Source organism: Pungitius pungitius, chromosome 12 (genome assembly GCF_949316345.1).
Source record: "Pungitius pungitius chromosome 12, fPunPun2.1, whole genome shotgun sequence".
In the NCBI taxonomy this organism is placed as follows: domain Eukaryota; kingdom Metazoa; phylum Chordata; class Actinopteri; order Perciformes; family Gasterosteidae; genus Pungitius; species Pungitius pungitius.
Genome location: NC_084911.1, coordinates 330510 through 342315, shown reverse-complemented (window position 1 = coordinate 342315; position 11806 = coordinate 330510). Strand labels below are relative to the sequence as shown.

Sequence of the window (11806 nt, the reverse complement as noted above, 5' to 3'; positions counted from 1 at the left end):
CTAGCCAACCACAGCTCACTAGTACTAGCCAACCACAGCTCACTAGTACTAGCCAATCACAGGTCACTAGTACTAGCCAACCACAGCTCACTAGTACTAGCCAATCACAGCTCACTAGTACTAGCCAACCACAGCTCACTAGTACTAGCCAATCACAGCTCACTAGTACTAGCCAATCACAGCTCACTAGTATTAGCCAATCACAGCTCACTAGTAGGAGTGTGTTGTGCATTTAACCCCGGGGTTAAATAGAATACAGTTAGATTAAAATAAGCAGCCGTCTGAAGCTCACTGTATAAATTAGACATTCAAACAGATGGACCAATCACAGAAGAGCACAGAGTGTTCAATCTGTTTGTTTTGTCCTCCTGGAGGCACCAGGTGGGTGGGTCTGTTTGGTTTTATGTCTGACTTTGTTTACCCAGAACACACATGCACACCAACACACACACCTGCTGCTGACGTCTCGTGTCCCTCACTGGTGACTTGCTCAAGGGCACCTTGAGGGCACAGGAAGGACACTTTCTTCTGTGTTATACTTTCAAAGTAAAGTTAAACCAAGCTGCTGAAGTCTGAAATTTCCGGTTGTTTGACCCTTTCAAATTAAAGCTAAATCAGGCTGCTAAGGAGGCACATTTCCTGTTGTCCAAACATTTCAAATTAAAAGTAAACTGGGCTGCTAAGGTGGGACATTTCCTGTTGTCCAACCCTTTCAAATTAAAAGTAAACTGGGCTGCTAAGGTGGGACATTTCCTGTTGTCCAACCCTTTCAAATTAAAAGTAGATGTTGCTTCTGAGGTCTGACACTTCATGCGTATTTACATGAAGATCAAAACTGCTGTTTAGAAGAAACACTTCTTTGTGGCTACAGGCTTGATGCTAATGATAGCTAGCTCATCGCTGTGTGTATCTGTGTGTGTGTGTGTGTGTCTGTCTGTGTGTTTGTGTGTGTGTGTGTCTGTCTGTGTGTGTGTGTGTGTGTGTGTGTGTGTGTGTGCGTTTGCATCCCTCAGCCAAGTCAAGGGCAAAGCCTCCATTACAGCTTTAGAACATGAGGTCACTTTTACATCACAGAGTCTACAGCTCACTAATGTTTGTACTGTTTTCCTATTGGTTGACGAGGGCGTGATGTCCTGATGATGTCACACAGCCTCAGCAGTTTGTTTCCTCTTTTCTTCTCATCTGTCCCGTTTTGTTCAGGACATTTAAAGTCGTAATCATTAACATTTTATTTAAAGGGGGACTTTGTTGTCAAGCTCCACCCACTCAGCAATTGGTCAACCAATCAGGTTGCATCCTGCCTCCATAGGTAAAGACAGGTTTGGAGGAGGAGGAGCTTATGTAGTCCTCACACACTGAATAGAACGAATCAAATAGAACAAAGCAGCTCAAACTCAGCTTTTTTGTGACAGGAAGTCCATCAGGTCAGGAAATAATGTTATGTTTATTAATACATGTGGAAATACGCCTTTATCACATTTACAACGTCACAAAGTAAAACAGTAAAACAAGCCTCCAGGTGGAATTAAACGGAAATGTATGAAATGTCTTTGAAATGTTTAAATCGATGCAGACAAAGTTAATTTAGAAAATGAAATAAACCTTCTGAGTTTCCTGCTGTGACGTCACAGTAAAACCTGTCAGATCCGTGTCTTATTCATCAAAGAGACCTGAAACACACACACACACTTCCTGTCTTGAAGAAAAGGAAGTGGAAACTGACAGAACATTACGTCTTTTTCCCGTCAATCTGAAATGTTTGAACATTTGATCCGTGAATCGATCAACGACCTCATTTAGAGTTTCTATTGATCCATGAAGTGACTCGTCTGCACTCGGTTTCTGAGGTTTATTAATGACCAACATTTATACACGTTTTAATATTTATTTCCTCCCTCGTTGATTTTTGGAACATTTCCCTCTTATATTATATTTCATATTGTAGATGTTGTTCTAAAGTTGTGATTAAAATATACAATTATACAAGAATTACAATTTGCAAATTAAAATGTTAAAATTTTCAAATCTTTCACAGATGTGCTAAATATTAGCGTTTAATCTAATAACCTCATAATATGATACAAACCTGTCTTATAAAAACTGTACATTATACATTATATTAAAGGGATCAAATATTCAATAATTTCACAATTTTCTGATTCATGATATGATAAATAATAGAACAGAATCTGTGTTTTCAGAACTGAGGTCACATTTGAATTTTTTCATGAAGATATTGGTGCAAACCCTTAAAAAAGATCTCTGAGTCCTTTGAATAGAAGAATAACTCAGTATGAGACTCAGTGTGCGTGTGTGTGTGTGTGTGCGTGCGTGTGTGTGTGGGTGTGTGTGTGTGTGCGTGTGTGTGTGCATGCGTGTTTACATGATGATGTCATCTGGTTTCGTTTAACATTATAACTTTTTAAGCTGGAACAAAATACCTTTTGTTGACCAATCAGTATTTAAAAAAATACTTGAAGCACTTTCTGTTCTAAATGGGTTCTGTATGACATCACTACGTATGACATCATATCTACACACTAAATGGATTCTATTTGGTTTAAACTAACACTTCATTCTTCTTGACCCCGTCAAACAACATTAAACCATTTCATTAAATAATAATAATTAGAGTTGTGTGATTAGTTCATTCTAGAAGTTTTCTACTGAGCATGCCCAGTAACTCAATGACCTTCTGAGAACACCCCCCCCCCTCCCCCCTCCCCCCTCCGGCTATTAACATAACTGATAAAAGCCTCCTCCCTCCTCTTTACTTCTTCCTCCTTCCTTTCTTTATTTCCTCAGCTCTTCCCCCCGGCGTCGACGTCATTCTGACCGTTTATTAATAGACTGGAGGAAGTAAAGAGTGTGTGTGTACCTGAGCGCACACACACACACACACACACACACACAGACACACACACACACACACACACAATAAACATAGATACACACACACACATGCTGACACCTGAGGTCATCATCCCGATTTTTAGTCTTTATGACAGGCAGAGAGGGGGAGGAGACATTCGAGAGGGGGAGGAGACATGAGGAGAAAGGGGGAGGGGTTTGGGGACACACAATGTCACATGAGGGGGAGGAGACATGAATAGAAAGGGGGAGGAGACATTCGAGAGGGGGAGGAGACATGGTGAGAAAGGGGGAGGAGACATGAGAGAAGGGGAGGAGACATCAGGGGAGAGGGGGAGGAGACATGAGGGAAAAGGGGGAGGAGACATGAGGAGAAAAGGGGGAGGAGACATGAGGGAGGAGAAGGAGACATAAGGCGAAAAGGGGAGGGGTTTGGGGACACACAATGTCACATGAGGGGGAGGAGACATGAATAGAAAGGGGGAGGAGACATTCGAGAGGGGGAGGAGACATGGTGAGAAAGGGGAGGAGACATCAGGGGAGAGGGGGAGGAGACATGAGGGAAAAGGGGGAGGAGACATGATGAGAAAAGGGGGAGGAGACATGAGAGAAGGGGAGGAGACATCAGGGGAGAGGGGGAGGAGACATGAGGGAAAAGGGGGAGGAGACATGAGGAGAAAAGGGGGAGGAGACAAGGGTCCTTCCTTGTCCCCATGGAAGGGTTTTCATGTTTGGGGACACACAATGTCACATGACCACAGACTCTAAAGCCCTCTGAGGATAATTAGTGGTTTGTGATTTCGGGCTTTACAAAATAAAATGATTGAATCACAATTTAAAGGCGTCTTAAAGATTGTTCTAGTTGTGAAGCTCCCTGATGATGATGATGATGATGATGATGTATTTCTAATGGATGAAGGATCGTAGTGACCGATGACCTCATGCTGCGTCTCCTGTGTGTCTGCAGGCGAAGGACAGCGATGACGATGAGGAGGTGGTGCAGGTGGACCGGGACCACTTCATGGACGAATTCTTCGAACAGGTGAGACATGAGAAACAAGAATCCTAACTATCGGCTCAATATCAATTAATATTACTATATATATGTTACATATACATTAAAACATGACGTCATAGGAAACGTGTTGAAACGGGAAAAATAAGAAATTAAGAGGACTCCAACTCCAGAAATGATGAGAAAGAGGAATTTAGGTGCAAAATGCGTAACGACACATTGATTGTTGGACGTTTGCTGGATGGATCCCAGTTGATGGAGATCAGATCATGTCTGAAGGTGGTGCGTGTGTTCAGGTGGAGGAGATCAGAGGCTGCATAGAGAAGCTGTCGGAGGATGTGGAGCAGGTCAAGAAGCAGCACAGCGCCATCCTGGCCGCCCCCAACCCGGACGAGAGTAAGTCAGAGGACGCCGTCGCCACGCCGACGCTTTCCAGCTTCCAGAAAGAATTAAACCTTTAAATCTGCTAAAAGTACTTTTAGCAGATTTTATTTTTATTCAAGTAACAAAGTCTGGTTTGTTGTGCATGACGTCATCTCTGTGCATGTTGCATGAACAAGTTACATTTACCTCCTCTCTCCTCCCTCCCTTCATCTCCTACCTCCTCTCCTGCCTCCTCTCTCCTCCCTCCCTTCATCTCTTAACTCCTCTCCTCCTCTCCTACCTCCTCTCCTCTCTCCTTTGCCCCCCCCGGTCTCTTTTGTGTTTTCTTTGCATGCTGAGGTTTCTTCTCTTGAAGTTTTTTGTCTGCATGAAGTCTGGTTCCTCTGAGAGAAGATGAGGTGGGTCTTCATCATATTATCTCCATCCTCTTCATCACCATAATCTTTAGCTTCTTTTTCCTTCTTCTTTATCATCTTCTTCCTCATCTATTTATTTATTTGTGTAAATACAAAAAAAAACCAGGAAGCAGCTGGTCAACAAACACAAACATGAAATCACAACAATATAATCTGTGAATTCTATTATTCTGAAATAATCAAAGAGCTCTGGTTCTGTTGATCTTTATGTTTGGTGTTAATCAATCTGAGAGTGTTATGATCCGTAAAGCTAATAATAATAATAATTACGATCGTTATTTCTGCTGAACGGACCAATGAAACGTCACTATTTAAATATTGCCGCCGCAAGGAATTGTGGGACGAAGTGATCTCCTTTCCTTCCATTGGTTCCTTTGCTAAAGGAAGGAAGCAAGGAAACATTGAAGCTCCTTCCCTTACAATAGAACAGCTCTCATCATGGCGACACTTCATTGGTCAATGATCTATTTCAAAGAAACATGAGGTTCTTCACAGCTTCAGCTGGTGATGAAGAGGAGACACAACACTGCAGAGCCACACACACACACACACACACACACACACACACCTTGCTTCCCATTTACATCTCACCTTAAAATAGATGGTGATGTGTTTAAATTGTTGCTCATGTTGGAGGCAATAAGCATCTTCTGACGTCTCTTCTTCCCTTCAGAAGATGAAAAACAACAGTAAGTGTTTGTATTAAAGGAAGCGACGTCCTCTTTCTCCTCAGAGACCAAGCAGGAGCTGGAGGACCTCACAGCCGACATCAAGAAGACTGCCAATAAAGTCCGCTCAAAATTAAAAGGTTCGTAACTCAGTCATGTGACACCTCAAAAAGACACCTGAATGCATCACAGAGGAGATTTCTATGATGTAGTAGATGTTTTATAGAGGATCTACAGCATCAGCAGAAGAAGAACATATTCAAACACAGACTGTAATCACACACAAACACACAGATTGTGTTCAAACTGTGTGTTTGTGCACATCTGCAGTTTTTGTTCTTCAACGTGTCACTTCCTGTCTGCGTCTCATTGGCTCGTTAAAAAAGTCCAATCCCTAATGAAGTGTTACCACCTAAAAACTTCAGAGATTCATTCAAATATAATAAAACACAGTGTTGATGCAGAAGATGATGTTGATGAAGATGCTCAGTATGAACTGTGTGTGTGTGTCTCTGTGTGTGTGTGTGTGTGTGTGTGTGTGTGTGTGTATGTATGTGTATGTGTGTGTGTGTGTGTGTGTGCTTTCTTCCTGCAGCAATCGAGCAGAGCATCGAGCAGGAGGAGGGTCTCAACAGATCATCAGCGGACCTCAGGATCCGTAAGACACAGGTGAGACCTGGTCCCTCAGGTGTCCCTCAGGGGGCCATCAAGTGTTTGTCTGTTTGGACCATAACCATTAAATATTAGAATAACATCATATTTTCACATTCAAGTATTATATACAAATAAAATATTAAACATATCTAAATAAGTGGAGACCAGTCCAGTGGACCCCGTCCCTCCCCCCAAGCTAACTGGGATTGACTCCACCCCCTTATTATTCACAAAACGTATTACACATATACAGTATATCTATATAGACATACAACAGTAATACGAGTAAATAATACCACATTTTGTTCCATGTCTCTCTCGCAGCACTCGACACTGTCTCGTAAGTTTGTTGAGGTGATGACTGAGTACAACACCACGCAGTCAAAGTACCGCGACCGCTGCAAGGACCGTATCCAGAGACAGCTGGAGATCAGTGAGTACTAGTACACACAGAGTACACGGCATTCATAGTACACAGCGTGTAACATCCTTTATTCAGAAATAAGAAGCGTTGGATGGAACAAATTTAATTTGAATGACATGTGATATACTAAGTAACATGTGACAAACCATGTGACGTGTAACACACCATGTGATATGTAACAAACCATGTGACACATGATGTGGCGTGTACTCAAAACCATGTGACATAACACACCATGTGGCCTAAAACAAAACATGTAACACACCATGTGACATGTAACAAACCATGTGACATGACACAGGCTCTAAATGTTGTCCCTCTGTGCTCCGTTTGCAGCTGGAAGAACCACCACCAACGAAGAACTAGAGGACATGTTGGAGAGTGGCAAGCTGGCCATCTTCACCGATGATGTAAGCACCGCACCTGAGCCTCACTTTAACTGAGCCATTCTGCTTCCCTTTATGGTTACCGTTGACTACCTGGGTTGCAGAATCGCCACAAGGTGCGCTGTGACATCAAGTGAACACGGCCGTTGTCACATGGCATGTAACAATAGGAGGATGCACTATGGAGCTTTTATTTTGACTGCTTAACAACTATCATTCACATTGTCAAACTAAAAGCTCAAATATGTGCATGCACCTCTGCCTCTGTCCCAAGCTGAGTGAGTCACATGACCCGATGGTTGCTGTCGGGTCATGTGACTTAACGGCGAGCTGAAAACCCAATTATTTGACACTGAGCTCCGCTGGTTGAAACCACGCACACCTGTGATGTCACCGCGTCCCAACCAGAGGAGGTCAGACACACGGTTTATAGTCGGCGTTAAGTCACACTGTGGACAGGTAAGTGAACACAAACCATCAGCCCACTCGGACCAGATGACACTGTCACCTACAAACAGGAAACAAAGTACCCGTTTCATTTTATTTTTAAGTCTTTTAGTGGCTCTTTGCTGACTTTGACACCAGAAGCAGAAACACCTTCTCATTGAAATCAACGCAGCAGGAAGGTTCCTTTATTTATTTATTTTATTTTATTTATTTATCCTTTATTCTGCTTTGCTGTGTCTTCCTACCACAGACTCACACAGATGCTTGTTCATAGGTTGGTTGGGGGAGGGTCGCGGGGGGCACTGTAATTGTTAAGCGAGCCCTAGATCGCAGTTGATGGAAAAGGAGACAGAATTTTAGAAGGGGGAGCTTTACAGTTGTTATAAACCATATCTGGAGATGCTAATCTTCTGCTTGATCTCATTAAAACTTAAAAGACTATAAGCATCAGAATCAAACAAGTCTGAAATCTTTCTGGTCCCTGGTGGGAGGTTTCTGTTCCCTCAAATAGGTGAGTATTGGGAGAGAGGAGCTTTGTTCACCTGATGCCAAAGTGTCAGCGTATCTTTAAGAAAGGGGTTGGTTGATTAAAGATAGAGACTTAAGGGGATTTTGGAAGTTGTGGTTCCTTCCATCCTAATCTAATGTGATCTAACCAACATGAGGCAGCTCGTAGTGGGACAGTAACCTTGGAGGTACCTTTAAAACCCCTCCGTCATACGTAAGTCATGCGTGGTCCTGAGCGTCTATTGTTCTGGACATAACTACGAAGAAGCAGTTTCACTTGAATTAAATACATGAAGCTTTGGCTTCACTTGGCTGTAGCAGGTCTACCTCGTTAATTCCACGAGGCGTCATTGCTACGCTGGTCACAGGACTGTTAAGCTTCCCTGGAGCTGCACTCCATTGTCACCATAGTTACTAATAACTACAGACATTTCCCTCTGTACTAGTCAAATATTATTCTGACTGTTGTGTTTTGTATTGGTTTGTATTTGCCTTTTCCCTGAAACCATTGGGGCAAAGTAACGCTTGTACTAAAAAACGTCCCGTCCCTCAGATCAAGATGGACTCTCAGATGACCAAGCAGGCCCTGAACGAGATCGAGACCCGGCACACCGAGATCATCAAGCTGGAGAACAGCATCCGCGAGCTGCACGACATGTTCGTGGACATGGCCATGTTGGTGGAGAGCCAGGTGGGTGGCGTTAGCGTTAACACGCCTGATAGAGTGAAAGCACTCTATCTTATTCTCCATTCTCCAACTGGACACGTTGCGTAACGTCCTGGTGGGCCGTAAGAGTCGCCTCCAAAATGAAAGCATTAACTCAAACCCGTAAACGGGAAATTTCCCATCAAGCCAACAAACGAGACGATTCCTTACAATGTGTGTGTGCGTTTCAGGGGGAGATGATTGACAGAATCGAGTACAACGTGGAGCACTCCGTGGACTACGTGGAGCGAGCCGTGTCCGACACCAAGAAGGCCGTGAAGTACCAGAGTCAGGCCCGCAAGGTAACGCGTGCGTCCGCCCGGAGGCCACCTTGACGGGTGCCTGCGAAGCGCCCCCACCCACCTGTGTGTGTGTGTGTGTGTCCCTGCAGAAGAAGATCATGATCATCATCTGCTGCGTCATCCTAGGCGTGGTCCTGGCGTCGACCATCGGCGGCACGCTGGGCTTCTAGACCGCCACCCGCCAGCATCGAGGCGGGAAACCATGACGACAAAAACGACGACGACGACCACAACGACGCGACTGAAAAACTTGAAAGACAAATGCAAGACAGACAACCATCAGCTAGGAAGAGAAAACGATCCAATCACAGATTGAAACATGGGGTTGGGTGGGGTTCAAAAAACAAAGACAAAAAAAACATGGCAGTGTAGGTGACCAAAATACACAACGTATACAAAAAGAAGGGTACAAATAAACCCGCTATTTATTGCAGATGTACATGTATCGAACATACGAAGCAACGCGTGGGTTAAGCTACCTGTAAAGAAACGTAACGTTTGGTTCGCCTTGTTTTCTTATTATTTCTTTCGGGGGTCTCTGAGGAAACGAAGCTGGCTGCATGGGGAGGTGTTCCAGCTTAGGGAGGGGCGGGCTAAACCCCACCTATAGGACGAGGAGAGCACGCACCGTCAGTCGGTGGAACACCATGTGTGTTTGTGGGGGGGCGTCATTGCAGCGGGGCAGGTTTCCACGACATCAGCCTCCCCTTCATGTCACATTTATCCAACCAAAGAGCAGGGGGAGGGAGGGCCTCTGGTTTCCTGCTGAATTATATTTTAAGACGTGACGTTTGAAGGTGGGGGGGTTCATAGGAGCCGGGAGGAGGCGGGCAGCAATCTATGCAGTTTAGATAAATGGAAGACGACTCGTCCCGCCTCCCCACCCCCGAGTTTGCTAATGAGGACAGGGCTATTCTTCCAGAGGATTTTAAGAAAATAAAAATAAACAGAACACATTCAAAAGTAAACGAGAAGGACGCAGAAGTTGATGAAGAAGTGAAGCTGACAGCTGGAGGCCGTCGTGATGACATCGCCTGGTGGTTTGGTTTCCTCGGGGATTGTGCGTTGCTCCGTAGTCCCGTGGCCTGTCCGCCCGACGTCTCTTAGCGCTACTGTTTAGTCCGTATGGTTTTGATGCATTAGCCCCACCCCCCGTGTCCCCCCCCTCCCGTCCACCTCCCGCTTGGGCGTCCGTTCTTTGGAGATACGAGGCGTTGTCCCATCGGTGTGACACGCACACACATCCACGTACCTTCGCCACGCGGCGCGTGCAGGAACATCTCGTACACCCCGGACCCCCCCCCACTCCCCTTGCATTACATATCACGTCAGTGCTAGACTGGGTCGCTTAGCATGCCGTAGCGTTAGCTCGTGTTACATGTAGGTCGTGTAGAAGCTGCTTGTTGGAGATTGATCTCTTTTTTTCCGGGTCTTTTTATTTGACAATAATTTGACACATTTCGTGTGTCCAGACTGGTGTTGAGGAAACAAATAAACCTTTGACCTTGTTCGCTGATCTCAACACAAGGTTCTTTCTTCGCTAATTAGACCTGAAACGAGCTATTTTTTCTTTCCTATTGGCCTCTTTCACAATAATATAGCAATATACACAGAAATCACATGTTTCCAAATGTATTAACTGTGCAACTCCCTCTGCTTCTGTTTTTACAGCAACGAAGCTTTCAATGAGAGAGAACCTCAGCACTGCTCTGGGTCGGGGCCACACGCGTGTGCGTTACGTTGGTCGTATTAGCATGTTTTGTTCCGTTAACGTGATTCCGTGTTGAGAAGTAACACTATACGTGCGCGTCGTCCCGATCAGGACGCACAGAGTGTGTGTGTGTGTGTGTGTGTTGAAATTGATTACACAGTATTGTGACTCTGGCTTCACGTCAGGGGGCGGGGGCGGTTTATGGAGGGATGGGGGGGGGGGTTTGTCCACAATCTCCTTTGGGGTAAACAAACACCACCTTAAACTCCACCCGATCGCCCCGCACTTCACTTGGTGTCAAAGCAATAAAGTCACTTTGTTATCGCTAAGTTTTATTTGAAGGATAAAGTGTTAAAGCCAGCTCGCCGTGTCTCGACTCCGAACCTGACGTTTTGGGGCAAAGTGGGCGGAATCTTTCCACGAGAAACTCTCTCGGCTCTAAACATCTGCTCCATTTTGCTCCACTTTGTGGCCCATCGCTCCGGAAGGCTTTGCTAACGTCTTTAGCTCGCACTCTGACCAACGCGAAGCAACCTTAGCTTCCCGGCTAATGGTACTGCTTTTTGAATATGTGTATGTTTTTTTTTTTGGGAGTCGTAGTATTTAGCGCCTTTATCCATAGATGTCTGTGATGCCGTATTTGTTGCTAGATTGAATGAAGAAACGAGGACTTTAAGTTCCAGGTTTGGAGAAGAGTGGAGGTGGGACTTTTTATTGTATTCTTTTACTTCCCAAAACCAAAACTTCTGTATTCACCAAAGCTTAGCAAACACCCCTCCAAGCAGCAGCAATCCAATAGATGTGTGTGCAGATACTGCTCGGTAGATGTAGAAGGATTTAGCACTTTTCTCTGCTGTTGTGTTGTTTCGTTCATTCCGTCTTTCTGAGTGATTTTTTAAATGTACAGCAGACACTGAATCTGTACACAAAGTAATTAAACCCGTAGAAGTTGTTTTAACTACATTTACCAGGTGTCTCTGAAACCGGTCCATAATGGGTTTCCATCCAAAAATCAAGGTGCTTCACCCACCACCTGCCGGCTACGCCCCATCAACAGCCACGTGCTATTTCATTCAGTCTGGTCCACTGCTGTCACGATAGTTAGCCGCCTGAAGGAAAACCAGCGACGTGAGGGCTTGTTGACCCTGAGGTTTCTTTGTGGTGTTTTCTGTGACGTTCTGGTGACTTTTTGGCCCCTGACCCCAACCCATCCTTCTGTCTTCCTTTTTCCCGTTTGTGTCATTTGGTTGTACGAACAAAAAAAAAGACAACGTTGAGTACCAGGAGTCTGAGACCTCCCCTTCCCCAGAAGACC

The 11806-nt window shown here is 44.8% G+C and overlaps 1 protein-coding gene across 1 annotated transcript in view; it reads left to right on the top strand.

Annotated features, from left to right (window-relative positions):
- Positions 1–11524, top strand: part of stx1b (syntaxin 1B) — a 14720-nt gene extending 3196 nt beyond the window's left edge. The window contains exons 3-11 of the mRNA XM_037477252.2: positions 3839–3913; positions 4183–4282; positions 5420–5494; positions 5950–6023; positions 6333–6441; positions 6769–6842; positions 8326–8463; positions 8670–8780; positions 8870–11524. Coding sequence (XP_037333149.1) covers positions 3839–3913; positions 4183–4282; positions 5420–5494; positions 5950–6023; positions 6333–6441; positions 6769–6842; positions 8326–8463; positions 8670–8780; positions 8870–8950 — 837 coding nt within the window. The 3' untranslated portion in view covers positions 8951–11524. The remainder of the gene's footprint in view (positions 1–3838; positions 3914–4182; positions 4283–5419; positions 5495–5949; positions 6024–6332; positions 6442–6768; positions 6843–8325; positions 8464–8669; positions 8781–8869) is intronic.
- Positions 11525–11806: the final 282 nt, after the last annotated feature.